This window comes from Trematomus bernacchii, unplaced genomic scaffold, assembly GCF_902827165.1.
Source record: "Trematomus bernacchii unplaced genomic scaffold, fTreBer1.1, whole genome shotgun sequence".
Taxonomy (NCBI): Eukaryota; Metazoa; Chordata; class Actinopteri; order Perciformes; family Nototheniidae; genus Trematomus; species Trematomus bernacchii.
The window spans coordinates 7,253,227-7,268,601 of record NW_022987656.1 but is presented as its reverse complement, the minus strand read 5'-3'; the positions used below and the strand labels follow the sequence as shown (position 1 = coordinate 7,268,601).

The following is a 15,375-nucleotide window of genomic DNA, read 5'->3' as shown; positions in this document are numbered from 1 at the left end:
TGGGCTCTGCAGTTTGTTCAGTATATGGCCGTGTAATAAGCGGGATAATGTGCAGCGAGGCGGTCATTATGGGGAAAAGAACACCCGACAGGTGGATCAGGGAACCCGACACAAAGCGGAGGGATCTTGATCAGCCTGAAGGGTAAACACCAGGCTTACTAATCTACCCGCAACATTTTTCTCTGGTGTCGGAATGTCTCGCGATGTTTGTAATTCTTAATAAACAAAACACCATTTAATTTCGGGTTAAGATGTGTAGTAACTGCGTTACTGAGAATTGTAACGGGTAGTATATTACCCACATTTCATTAGTAATGCGTTACATTACTTCGTTGCAGCAAAAAGTAATACATTACTGTAACTCCGTAACATTTGTAACGCGCTACACCCAACACTGCTCCTAAACTGTCAAACTGAAGTGTTTCCTCCTTAAGATGAAAGACTTCAAAAGGGGGAAGTCCCAGGTTTCACCCATTTGCCTGGATTGTGATGTTAATTCCTTTATACTCATGGCTGTAATAACATTTGAAAATGTGTCTTTTTAAAGGAAGGTGAGCTGCAGTCGCTACTTCAGCATTGCAAAGGCAACTATGGTAATGTACAGATTGTTCAGTTCCTGTATGGCCTAGATCACGAACAACCTTTCACATCTTGAGTCCTTCCTTATACATGTGCTGTTGACATGACTTGCCGTGAATTGGGGAAAACCATATTGTTCATTATTTTATAAAGTACATTTCCTCCAGGTATCATGATTTTCTCTGTAGAAACTTGAAGGATGTGCTTCGGTGTGGACTAACTTTCAAGTGTGTGCAAATACTAAATGATGATTTCTAGGTCTGGAAGTACAGGTAAGGGTTCAGTGTGTTCGTACTCATGATGAACATTTGCTCAGATATCACGATATAACGTTATTTTCTTTCAGGATCACCACGACAGCTGCCTGCATGATGGACCTGCGCAGATACCCACTGGATGAGCAGAACTGCACCTTGGAGATTGAAAGCTGTAAGTGGCTCTGGCTTTGTTTGTGTCTCTTTTACACCTTTACTTTATTTACTGTGTTTTGGTCATCGTGCATCATCAGGCTTCGTAGACCAACAGAGGAAAGTCAAATTGACAGGAGTTCCTGTTGCACTTTAACAAATTGTGTATGTATATTTTGTGGTGTCAAAAAAATAAATGACTGTGCACACAATACAGTTAGTCCAGCCTGTAACTTGACCACATCTGGAAGGACAAGTAAATAAAGAACTAGAGTCTTGAGCTTGACTTGAAACCAATCAAATCAACTTCTGATTGTCCGATATGTACACAGTAAAGCACACACATTCAAATGTAAACACTGCATCCCATAGTACATAGCTCCTATAGTATTAGGAGCAGGGCACAGTGACTATACAGCGCCAGGGGAGCACAGGCAATTAGGCTGTTTGGGGACTCCAGAGGGGCTGAGCTTCTGCACCGAATGAATGGTTGCTGCAACATCTAGTGACGTCAGGTTCAAGCAAGTTCACAACCAATACATCCAGGTGGCTGTTTTAACTCAAAATATGTCTGAAAATACAAATTACAGAAACATGAACTGTACCGTAACCATTGTTGTACTATCATCACTGCTAAAAGTGATGATAGTACAACAACTACTTATTTTTTGTGTATACACTTTCAAAAGTTATGTTAATGCATGACACTTTAGGTTGCCCTGCACATAAATGTATGCATATTAAATATGGAACATGATGTTTTTACTCTGGGGTTCCCGTTTCTCTCTCCGATCCTTCCCTTCGCCTCAAAAACGTTGAAGACCCCTGTTCTATGGAAAGATCACTTTTGAGATGCTGGGCCCAGGGGCCTCATTTATAAAGGGATATACGCTCAAAAAATGGCGTACGCCAGTTTCTACGCAATGTTTGCGATTTATAAAATACTAACTTGACGGGAAAATGTGCTGTCCTCCACGCAAACTCTAACCCATGCGTACGCACTAAGCACACAAACGGGAGAGACGAGAAACTGCGACACCGTTGGCAGAAGGAAGAATGGAGAGAAATATGTGGAAATAATACCATAAATAAAATGTTACCTCTCATTTATCAAATATGAAGAATATATTTTCAAACATTGATTAAAGCCAATCTTTAAATGATTAAACAAACGCCTGTTTGAGACTCCTCAGTGCACACAAAAACATAACTTGGAGAAATAAATAAATACGGATATGCTATTTAAAACCACCTCGAATATGTTGTGTTAATGTTATGAAATGTTTTCTCATAAATGATGCGGTAAGCAGGAGGACAGAATTACGTCTAAACTGACGCCGTTTTGCATTTCTATAGGTTGTAGATACGAGCATGGTTTTATATACTATCACGTTTAATCGTGTTTTATGCCGTTTGCCAAGACTTGATAAGTCGCTCGTAAAACACAGGAGGTATGGAAACTAAGAACACCATATGTGGTAAATTGTACAGCTAATATAACACAATCCATTAGTTGTATTTCCTTTAACTGGTGGATTATGGATATATAGTTGCTGATCGACAGCTGGAACACAAACCACCAAATACAAAAAAAATAATTCAGATCCAGTCGTCATGACTACACTCCGGAGGGATTCCCCGATCATTTCTTACAGTTTCTGATCAAGGGGGTGTCTCCTGTCCCCGGGACAAACACACTGCCTGAGGAAGGTTATGTGTATTTTTTTTCATTCATTAACTTTTTTCGGACCACTTATTTATTTATCTTGGTGACGATCCGACCTCCATGCTGCTACTCTGGTTCAAACTGCATCCACCAAACAATATGATTTATCTCCACCTCCCCACAATAACCATAATCTGACACGGTGTGAGATGTCTTTTTTAGCTGTTCTATCGTAATTTCCTGCGATCTTCTTCATGCAGTCAGTCAAAATGAATGAATGAATGGGCGTTTCTTGGACTATGTATAGGCAAATATGGGCGTTACGAGTCGATTGTGATTTATCAAGGGAAACAGGCGTAGGGAGTGCCGTACGCACTTCCCTCGCCGGTACGCAAGGTTTTGTGAATCGGAAAATGGCGGAAAATGTATGTACCTATTTTTGTGCTTTGTACTACGTAAGCAACCTTCCTACGTCAATCCTACGCAAGGCGTTATAAATGAGGCCCCAGGTGTTTATGGTCAAGAAATGAATGCTCCTTCAACCAGTATCTCTTGTTTTAATATTTCTATTTCTACATATGAGGAAAATTCATTTTGTTCAAGGATTCAAGGTCTGCGGTAAACAATCAAGGAATGCCTCTCCCTCCAACCCAGTCTCACGGCATTTCGTGTTATAGTAGCCTACTGAAATATATATTTAAAAAAACTTGTTTTCCTTCTAATTTTGTATTCTTTTCTAAATAACACACTGTTATTTACTCAACAATAACACAAAAGTATCCTTGTTTTTATTTATTTGTTTAATTATATAATGTCGGGCTTTTTTTGCCGTCCGTCAGGAACTGATTTAAATAAAGTCATTAATAATATTATTTCAGTCAGACAACTCATGTGTTTCTTTAACATGTTTATTAGAAGCAGCATATAGTTGAGTTTGGCGTCTAGGCTCGGGCCTCATCACTCCACAGATATACATAGCACGATGAGTGATGATTAAATATAAAAACAGTAATGGTACGTTTAAAATATAAAAACAGTAATGGTACGTCCACAAAAAAATCTTGGAGGTGGGCGTATCTGAAGCTTGGGGATTTTTTGCGAGCAATGCGACCAACAACCAATCACATGAATCTCCCACCCCCGACATACAAAGCAAAAAAGTTTGAAGTAAACTGGATATAAACTCCCCAAACAGGCGGAAACCTACCACTGTCTCTGTCACCTCCCTCCATGCCTGGCTCCTCCGGTTTATATCCCGGTAGGTAAATAGGGACTGGTCATAAAGCACCGGGTGATTCCCTACCGCTATAATTCATTTCTCCTCCATTTTTTGGAATATGAGGAAATGACCTGCGGTATGTCTCTCCCAGCATTACACGCGGTTTGATTGGCTAGCGCTTGTACTGTCAGATTTGCATAAACGGGATTTGATTGGCTGACGCTTCCACCTCAGCTTCAAAAGTTGAACATTGCTCAACTTTTGAATCCTGAGATGCCTGGAAATCTCCGCTCTGCTTCCCACAATGCAGTTCGGCAAAAAGTGAGGCAAAGTGACGTCAGCCCATTCAAAGTGAACATAGTTAACATTGCAGGAAAGCAATATATTAGACGTTAAGTACTTTGTCAGGCTTAATATTTATCTGTGGATACCCCCAAAGCTTTTTTCTTATTTAAAAGAAGACCTTAACCTAAAGTATTCTTTAATGTTTAAATAAAGGTTAATTCGTTTTTCTGTTTTGCACATCCTCATATTAATATCTTTGTACATCCTGCACTAAACTGTTTTATTGTATAGATCACTTACAGTATCTTCTTGATGTTTTCTATTCTATATTTCTATCATTGACCTTCTACTTTCCCCCTATTTAGTATGTACTCTTAATGTTTTTTTCATCAAATATAATATATTCAACAAAACTATTCAATAACGTGCTTTAACACTAGGTGGTGCGGGTTAAAAATACGGTCAAGTTTAAGTGTTAACACAATAAATTATACTTTCCAGAATAAGTTTCCAGTTTAGTTCATGACGGATGTATTTTGTTATCCAAACATATATTTTCTTGATATTTGTAACACCAAACCGACATAAAAGATGGTCTAACATGACCCAGTGGTCTAGTTAATAAAACATAATAATATCAAACATAATATTACTATTAACTTTATTGTGAAATTAAAACAGAACGGTAAAGAAAAATACAGTTTCCGGTGTCCGTGTGAGACCCAATCTCTCTCGATTTGAAGCTTATGCATTTTACCATGAACCTACACCTGTAACAGTCAAAGACAGGCAACTGGTGAGGAGTTGGAAAGGCAGTTTCTGAAGATGTTGTGAAACTGCATACAATGCCATAATAACTTTTTATTATTAGTGTAGGACACTTACATGTATGTATGTATGTATAACATCTGAAGATGTGTAATTTTATTCATGTTTTCACATAATTTTACAGGATATTGCTATACTATTTCACATGTTTTACCTCTACACATTAATATCTGATTTGTAAAACATCACAGACAGAAAGGTATATCCGTCATTTAACAGTAAGCTATTGAAATTGTGATTCCATAGATGTGTCTCCCATCACCAAAATCCCCTGACTATTCTCTCAAGTCAGTATTTACATTCTTATATTCAAAGAAAATCAGTAATATCTTTAAAAACTACAAGTCCTTTTATATCAGCTGTGCACAACGACATGCTGACTGCAATGGGGTTTGAACCTGTGCTCCCCTGATCCGAACGCCAACGCACTAACCCACTACGCCACACGCCTCCCTACCGCGGATGTGTAATATTTAATGCAGCCGAACCGTGTATTACAATGCCGTTATGTGATGACTTTCAAAGAGAAAAGCAAGCACACTTGGATTAAAGTTTTATTTAATTTTTTTAAATGTTTTCGGATTTCATATCGCATAAACACCATATCCCAACGTGCATTGCGGCTAAAACATCCAATCACCGAGCTTCAACCATAGCTGAGGATCTTGGGTAATCAGTTCAGTGGGTGTGTATCACAATGACGCTCGAAATGTCCCATATAGGCCTACGTCTGTTTCCGGTATTGTTTATGACGGATGTATTTTGTTGTACACACATTCCTTCATATTTTTATTTTTATTTACATTAAAGTATTTCGTGAGGCCTTCTAAAATGTTTTTGGTCTTTGGAACCTACTATTTCTGAAACAAGAATAGGATTTGAACAGTAGCATTTACTTCTGCATTTGCATGGGTAACTTTCTAGTCCTGATAATAAAGCCAGATACAGATCACATGCCATGTTGGAAGTAACTTAAAAACCTTTTTAGACCTCTGTGTGTCTGCAGTGAGAAAAAGGAGTTATTGTAGAGTGCATTTTCAAACCCAGATACAGCTAAAAATAGGTCTAAATATTTTAAACCACTTCATTCATGATGTCATATTCAGTCATCATGTGTAGGGTTAGGGTTCAGGGATTAGGGTTAGGGGTTAGGGTCTGTTCACATACATTAATCGGATGAGAAAAAAAGAAAAGGAAAGAATCCCTTCCAGTATTGATAAGTAGCTAATGCCACGATATCCTGCCACAGACTTTTTGATAAGATGAAGCTGGCCCAAATAAATTGTTCTAATTACTGACAGGGCAGTGTTCACTCTGATTCAGGCTATAAACATAGCCCAGAGACGTTAATGTTGATTAGGATCAGCCTGTGGGAAACAGTTCAACGGAAAAAGAGAGCCTACTTTCCGCTTTATCAGTCACACTGATTTAATTCGTTATTTTTACTTCCTGTTAAAATATGGAGGACATACTTTCAACAATTCCTTGTGTAAATGAATGGTGATTCACTACGAATGTTTCAATGTTATAATAATGAAATGATCCTGGTCTAATGGACAAGACTCAAATTGTTTTTCAGCTCAAAATTCAAAAAATGAGTCTCTACAGATTTCTTTGTAAAATATTACTTTTGTTATTTTACTGTTGCTAACATTTACTAAACGGGAAATTACATTCATGACATATTTTAGGAAATGGATGTGGAATCTGCCTATGAAGCTGGAGTCTTTATGCCAGTGGGCCTCTGGTTTGCTCTAAACTTTCTAGGAAAACATTACCTAAAATTACGGCTTTTGGCATGTAATTGCATTCTTGCCAATTGAATCTCAACATCAGAAAAAGTCTTTGGGCTAAGTAATCACGTAACTTTAGTGTAAACTCATAGGTGAAGGACTCACCTAGAGCACTACTTCCTGTCCTTTAGGAGGAGGATAAATAGGAAGGCAGTATGCAACGGGGGCAGCGTAGGCCAATGGGAACAAAAATGGCACTCAGAATGTACAACCACCACATTCCCTGGTAGACCACACATTTTCATGGTTCACTAGCAAGGACAGTGCCACAATATGTCAAAGATTTGATTACAGGAGATATTGAATGTTAGCGGAAGGGGTGAGGAAGGATGAGGGATGCTGCCTGTCAGACTGGTCTGGAGGACGAACTGAAGTCAAGGCAGAGGGAGACTCAGGGTGGGGGTTCTGTCTCAGGCTGTTTCTGCCCCATCTGGATACGAACCACAAGACGGTAGCTAGAATGAGACAAAAAGTTTTACTCTTGCCACTTGTATTACCTTTATCACTGCCATCAGCAACAATACTGGAATTTGCAGCCATAGGTTTCACGTCTTAAGAATGTGCATCAGATTACATTCAGGGCGGTTTGTTGGTAATATAAAAAGAAAGGTAGACACGGTATGTGCTATGGACTAAAGTGTGATAACAGCAATCTCACCTGTCCAGGCGAACCGTACAAAAGTGAGACAACGCACCGTAAATCCAAGCTAACAACGGCATGTCTGTTAGCGTCCTCAGCTGTCAACTTTTGATGGCATTCCGTTCTTCGAATGTACTCTGCTTCAACACACTGGTGTGTGCTGCCAGTGGCTTCCAGAATCCACTTTGAGACACTGGTACTGGCCTTTCGTGCTATGAATAAATCAGGTCCTTCTTACATCCAGAACATGGGTAAACCAAACACTCCATCACGTCCACTTCACTCTGCGTCGGCCAATCGGCTCCCTACTCCCTAACTGTGAGAGTGATCGATGTACCCCTCAAATAAAACATGTCTGTTTGCTTTCCTGGTTCCAAAATGGTGTAACAAGCTCCCGATTGATATCAGGACAGCAGAAAGTCTACACGTCTTTGGTTGCAGACTAAAAACCTACCTGTTTCGACGGCACCTTGGGCAATGAAAAAAGGAATTCTCATTTCTGGATGTAGCAAAAAGTTTGGCTTATTTGAAGGCAAAAGGGTAGCACTTAAAATGGTTTGGATTATTATAAGCTAATGTACCTAAAGGATCCTCGCTTTGAGTTTGTTTCTTCATGATTGGTTGCACTTATTGAAAGTTGCTTTGAAAAAAAAGCGTTATTCAAATCAGATGAGATGTAATGCACTACATTGGTTCATTACATGCTTGTCTTGTGTTTTAAGGAAGGTTTACCTTGTTGTGTCACCCTGCCTCTTTCAGATGGATACACCACTGACGACATCGAGTTCTACTGGCAGGGAGGACCCAACATAGGCTCGGTCACTGGAGTGGAGAACATCGAACTGCCCCAGTTCGACATCATAGACTACCAGACCCAATCCAAGAAAGCTGTGTTTGCCACAGGTAATAGAGTCAAATGGTGTCCATATATTAGATATATTAGTAACAAGGAACAGAATTATCTTTCATGTCATAGTCACCACTTCTACTCTCACTTTTTGCTGCCTCTCTGTTGGACTCTGTTGGACTCTGTTGGGGGGGGGGTGCATGTACTGTGAAGTCGCCGGAGCCCGTAGCGGGGCTACTGCTGCGGAGCGCATAAAGCAGACTCTTCACGCTAACGAAGGATCACTTCTTCTTCAGGGCAGGGAAGGCTACGCAGTACGCAGGCTACTGTCCCGCAGCTGCTGCCTCTCTGTTGGACTCCGGTACTGCACATTACTCACGAGGCGTTGTAAAAAAAAAAAAGTGGGGGGCGAACGCACTAACCACTCCGCCAACGCCACAGTCTGGCGGGCCAGTTGATGGTCACTGCTCTACAGCTTCATATTAAACAGACACTGAAAGGTGCTTCTGTTTTAGATCCTAATGGGCAATTTTGATGACATGGAAGTGTGTGGTTTCCTCTTAACTGTACATCATTAATTATGTCTGTGTGTTTTGTGGAGCAACAGTAACAATGCTTTCATCACCCTGTGTGTAACAGGCTCTTATCCACGTCTGTCCCTGAGCTTTAAGCTGAAGAGGAACATTGGCTATTTCATCCTGCAAACCTACATGCCCTCCACCCTGATCACCATCCTGTCCTGGGTCTCCTTCTGGATCAACTATGATGCGTCGGCTGCCAGAGTAGCTTTGGGTCAGTGGCTTTTATATTATTTACAGATTGTGTCTGCTGATATGATGTTTGTCCTGGCTCTATATGTGTTTATGCAGGATGAGTGATTGGTTCACTGTTTGGGCCACACTGAAACATCTCAACAATTATTACATGGATTGAGAGATTCTTTAGGGAAAGGTATGGTACCCAGGATATTAATCCAAATTTGGAGATTTTCTGAATGTTCACCTAGTGCCATCATAAGGTTACATCTTTTTACCTTAGCTGTACTTTTGTGTTTTTATTCATCTCAGCAAATGTTAGCATGCTTAGATGCCATATTAAACTGGTGAACACAGTTCAAAGTATACCTATCCCTTTATAGCAATTCCTTCTACTGCAGGGTTGGACCATGAGATAATGCTTCCCTAACAAAAACCCAAACACCGACGGAAATACACTGAATAATAATAAAAAGTACATTTAGAAGAACCGAAATGTACCGGTATTTCTAATTTCTGCTACTTTCTACTCCAATACATCTCAGAAGCATATATTGTAATTTTACTACGTAACACGCTTTACATGTTATAACATTTTAGTTAGGCTACCATTTACATATGGTATGGCCATTTATCCAATATGTGTGAAGATATTTCAATCTTGACCAAAGATGTGGACTGATTAACCCCTTGACCTGCTATCCCTACACCACGACCTTAACAGAAAAAGAGAATGTTGGAAGATGTCTTGGAAATGTCTTGAAACGCCCACAGTCAGTATACAGTATGGTCGGCAATGAAGGGCTAATGAAGGCATTGATTCTTCTGCAGCAATGGTGTCCACTCAGCATGCAGTTCTTCTGAAAAAGATCTTCTTCTTACCGCTTTCCCATTTGCTTGCAGGTATAACCACGGTGCTGACCATGACCACCATCAATACCCACCTTAGGGAGACTCTACCCAAGATCCCCTACGTCAAGGCCATTGACATTTACCTGATGGGTTGCTTTGTCTTCGTCTTTCTGGCCTTGTTGGAGTACGCCTTTGTCAACTATATCTTCTTCGGTCGTGGTCCTCACCTGCAGAAGAAGGTGGCAGAGAAAGCTGCAAAGTCCAACAACGAGAAGAACCGACTGGAGAGCAACAAAGTCCAGGTGGGAAAGGGGCTTTGTGTAGTTTTGGTACCGTTTGGGCTTTGACATCAGAGAGGCCAAAAAAACATGGCAACAGTTGGCTGTCGGTAGAACTATTGTTGTAATACTGATGAATTTGAATAATGTATTCTAATGGTACGTTCACACCCAAATACACAGAGATACGTGAATTTGAGCCGGTGTCACAACTGACGCGATTGATGCGACAAGAATGACGCAACTCGTCTCTTCGCGAGAGTTACATTTTTTCAACTCAACGTCAAATTTGTTAACGCGTTCTGCCATCTTGTTTGCACAGTTGTCAAAGCATTAATTCATAGTTTTTACAAACCGGTATCAGTATGTTGTTATTTCGGCATCATTTGTAAACGTGCATTTGTTGTAGTTGGTATCCACCATAGTATCAACATGGAGATAAGCCCCGCCTCCTTTGCATGACGTGAGTAAACACAACTGACAGCCTTGGTGAAGTCACGCGGTTAACGCAATGCGAACGCACCATAAGAGAAAAAAGACGTGTTGTATCACTATGGCTTTAGTGAAGGTGACAAAGTTACAGCGGTTCCCAGTGGCTGTGATAAGAATAAAATATTGTGAAGTTCTAACCCTGCCCACTATAACACTTTATTCCCCTGTCCTATGGCTGCATTAAGTCAACCTGATTATTGGATTCACAGTTTCAGAAGTTAGCAAAATGTTTTTAAAGTAAGTGTGTTTGGTTATGTTTGGCTCCAAAAAAAAAAATCTTCTTAAATATAACCTCCATCCCCCATGGCTATACATATTTGTAGTTAGCAATTGGTGCTACAGCCACTAACTGAAGGCGTCTCCAGAGCTGCCAACAGCTCGACTCCTGGTGAAGTAGACCCCCAGCAGTGAGGCAGAGGGATCGTGGAGTCCACAGCTAGCTAACTCTGTCTAACTTGTGGTTAGAGGAGGTAAAAAAGGGGGTGACCAAATCAAGTACGTTTTGATTTTGTCCCTTTCAACAAACTACAGTTAACAAGAAATACCTACGGATCCGAGGATTCTTCTTGAGAAGGTGCAGCTGCACAGTATAATTGCAGCACTGTGGCATACTCCGGCAGCAGGACTTACCCAGTAGCTGTTTCAGAACCGACAGACCAGTCATGGACAGCTCTTCTGAGTTTTTGCCCTGAAAGTTGCTTCGTAACCTTCACCCAAAGAAAGCAAAAAACGAAGAAGAAAAAGTAAAGACAACTAGTAGTATACAGGTTAGATTATGATTTATTTTAATGGCCTACACTTACAGGGATGTGATGGATGGACATTTAGTTACATTTTCTAGCTATGTGCCTACTGTCAACACAAATGAACACAATAACTAAACCAACACATGCCTGACTTCCCTTCAGATCAATTGGCTACGCCATTCAATATCCTCAACGAGTCGCTCTTGCTAAGTTATTCCCTGTATGTGTCAGACCACGATGCAATGTTCAAGTTCCCATATGTCTTTGCTAAACTTGATACTACTTTTGTTAGGGTACAACCATTGACTTTGCATTCTACTTGGGATTTGGTTACAAAATTACTTTAATGACATTTCCTTCCTCAGGTTGACGCTCACGGCAACATCCTCCTGACCAACCTGACCAGTGAGATGAGTGGAGCAGATATGATGGGTGTTCTCAATGACCCTCGGGCTACGATGTTCTCCTACGACAGCGCCAGCATACAGTACCGCAAGCCCATGACCAGCCGAGACCTGTACGGACGACCGGCCCTCGACCGGCCAATGGGCCACAAGAAGGGGCGCTTGCGGAGGAGGGCCTCGCAGCTCAAAGTCAAGATCCCCGACCTCACGGATGTCAACGCCATAGACAAGTGGTCTCGCGTGGTTTTCCCGATTGCGTTCACCTTCTTCAACCTGGTCTACTGGTTTTACTACGTCAATTAGGGTGGCAGTAGAGAAAGTTAACCGGGGCTTGTACAGCGATGAAAACGATGGAGCATTTGTATAAATTGTGTTTTGGAATGAGATGTAGAACTGGATGTCTTTACAATGTAAATACAATTTAATATATAATATATAAATATATATATAACAGAGGTATAATTTATAAAAAATCCTATCACTTTTCCTGTACTCATCTGTACAAAATAGATGGATGAAAATAATGGAATTTAAGACACAGTAAAGACATAGTATCTCTAAGCAAAAACTTGCCAAAAAGACTTTTGAAATGACCGGCAATGATCTTTCATTTGTTCTATCTCATTTACTTACCTTCTGTTATCTCACTTTTTGCATGTGAATGAAACACAACCTTTTTGTTTGCTTAAGGTAAAAAAAAAAACAAGAGACAAAGAAGCCCAGTGCAAAACAAGTAGGTGACTTGTAACTGAAGCTCACCTAACTTATTATGAGAAGACATGTTGTTGATTCCCATCGTAATATATAGTCCTTATTTGGCGCTCAGTGCTCCGACTGAGGTTTTTTTTGTAGACTTGCGTTGAAATCCTTCTCTGACAGTCATATGCAAGCTATAAAACATGTCAAATTGCTTTTTATGATGCGGGGTTATTTCTGACAAGTTTCTTTTCTTTAAAAAAAGAAGCTTTGCATGGCTCTACTGAGCCAATCTGTATTATAATCATTATACTGTATGCTTGCGAAACAATCATTGCATTTAAGGTAAGTACAGGACAGAGGTTAATTGGAACTCCAGTCATTTCTCAAAAACAAAATGTATCTACGATATTCTCACAGCGTCTGTGAGCATGTACAATGTAATTTTCTTTAAAAGAAATCAGGTAAAGAATGACCAATGATGTCACCATGCTTTCAAAATCACATTAAAAATGTAAAGCCCTGATAAAACTTGCTGCTGGTGTTGCAACACGTGGTCTAACAAACATTTTCAATTACATTTTTGTGAGATTGTAAAAACTATAACAAAATATTTATAAATTATAATACATAACTTATTGCATTGGGGTTATTCTCCCGATGGGTCAAATAATTTAAGCCTACCCCTAAGCACAAGGTCAATCTTACTCTTAACTTTCAGTTTTTCAGTGGATTGTCTTTTTTTATCAAGGCTCATGAATATGGCCGAGGTATGAGTTCTAAGACCAAGTTCTAGTTTGCTCCATCTCCAGTCCTCGATCAGGACCAAAATACACTACAAAACTAGTGGTGAGGACAGTAAGATTATGGCCATTAAGATAGAGACAACAACTAGCATTGCACCAAGTGAATGCACCTGCCAGCCTGTTCCTGTAAATTGCATGCATATCGGACAATTCCTCACCTTGCAAATTATGATTAGTGCCCATGCAGGAAGAAGGGTGTCCTTAAAACATAGTGAAATGGATAGTTAGAATGGAGAGGTCAGGAACTTGAATGGTCATCTAGCAAGCCCATGCACAAGACTGGAGTTTGTGTTGGTAAATTGTTTAAGCTTCAGCAGCGCACAGGTTTTCTGCATGGGTGCATATATGTAACCAGAAGATGTGAAACCAAGGACTCTATTATTTGTGTTTGTTCCATAGATGATAGTAGGATTTGTTGTATGACTTGACCTTCCTTCCAATTGGTCCTTGAAGAGTTCCTGGAGATTATTTGATATGAAGGGGAGTATTGTTATGTTGAAAATGTTCATGATGATGAAATCAATTTGCTACCATGTTAAGGTCTTCTACTGCTTTGGGTTCTGGTATAAACGTGTTAATCTCTGGGTATGTACAACTGGCAAAACCATTATCAACTCACTCACAGGCATGCACAGCTGTTAAACCACCAACAGATCATTTGAAACCAGAATGTATCAAACTAGACAGCACTTTTCTAGCCGTCTGCAGTGCATAACTCACGTTACAGAGTCAACCCTGTTGCCAGCTATGAAAGGCAATACAGGACATTTATACTTAGAATGCCACAAAAAAAAGACAAAGGATTGTGGTTATGGCAGATAAACAACGCCAATGTACAATACAGTTTGGCTCCAAAAACAAAAGCACTTGAATCACCAGGTACACTAGTCAAGTATGGGGACAATTTCCTGGAATACTGATCTGTTCTTATCCAATGAAACACTTTCATCAGATTACCATTGACAGGAAAGGCATCCTGTACCGTTAAATAGTAGCCTCAGACACATCGTGCATTTATGTAATTCTTTAATCCAGTCAGAGTGACCTGATATACCCAATGTCCTACTTATCTTGGTAGACCTAGCTAAGGGAGTCTGTCTTGGCAAATATCCTATGAGTTTTCTTGGTTCTATCATTGTTTCACTTTAAAGAAGCTGTCTTTTCAAAGCCCACAAACTACACAAGCTTATTGATAGACCTTTGCATTATAATTATTGCAAAACAAAAAGGGAAATAGAGTCGCTGGTTTTGGTAGAGACTAATGCTAATGGTAAAGGCAGTTTCACTTTGTTGTTGCAAGGTTTCTATTTTACTGGTCACTGAGTGAGTCTATGGGTGGTGAATGATAGGTAACCTCTCCTCAATTACATTTAGGAATTGTCTTTAGAGCTTTGGCCATAACTTAACTATCAGTTAAAGGTGGGGTAGGTAAGTTTGAGAAACCGGCTCGAGATCGCTAGAATTTGAAAATACACAACCGGAGAAAATCTGCCACTTCCTTACAGAGCCCCTCCTCCAACACACACGAACGCGCACATGACCAATGAGGGCACGAGATAAGTTTGTGCACAGATGGAAGGCTGACAGGCAGGTAGGCCATCCAGTTATTTTAGCCGGGCCGGCTAAAATGATTGGTCGTGCTTTTTACAGTACTACGGCTTCCACAGATGATATTTTTTTATGGATTTTTTGTCAAAGCACTTAATATATTCATTGCTATCGGGATGTTAAGAGCATTCCATGGAATATAACAAAAAGTGTATCTCGAGCCGGTTTCTCAAACTTACCTACCCCACCTTTAAGCTAACATTGCGCTAATTAACTTAATTGCTGAGAACTATGAAGACCGCATAACTCAGACGGGTCAAGAAACCCAAGCAATCAGACGATCAAGTGTAGACAAACCCACTCTTATCCAAATGATCTAAAACACTTAAAGGTGGGGTAGGTAAGTTTGAGAAACCGGCTCGAGATACACTTTTTGTTATATTCCATGGAATGCTCTTAACATCCCGATAGCAATGAATATCTTAAGTGCTTTGACAAAAAATCCATAAAAGAATATCATCTGTGGAAGCCGTG

General features: G+C 40.1%; 1 protein-coding gene across 2 annotated transcripts in view; it reads left to right on the top strand.

The window, feature by feature from the left end:
- Positions 1 to 14,711, top strand: part of gabrb1 (gamma-aminobutyric acid type A receptor subunit beta1) — a 72,617-nt gene extending 57,906 nt beyond the window's left edge. For both annotated transcript variants that reach the window (XM_034135338.1, XM_034135339.1), the window contains 5 exons: positions 926 to 1,008; positions 8,177 to 8,320; positions 8,904 to 9,056; positions 9,923 to 10,173; positions 11,753 to 14,711. In XM_034135338.1, coding sequence (XP_033991229.1) covers positions 926 to 1,008; positions 8,177 to 8,320; positions 8,904 to 9,056; positions 9,923 to 10,173; positions 11,753 to 12,094 — 973 coding nt within the window. In that variant the 3' untranslated portion in view covers positions 12,095 to 14,711. The remainder of the gene's footprint in view (positions 1 to 925; positions 1,009 to 8,176; positions 8,321 to 8,903; positions 9,057 to 9,922; positions 10,174 to 11,752) is intronic.
- Positions 14,712 to 15,375: the final 664 nt, after the last annotated feature.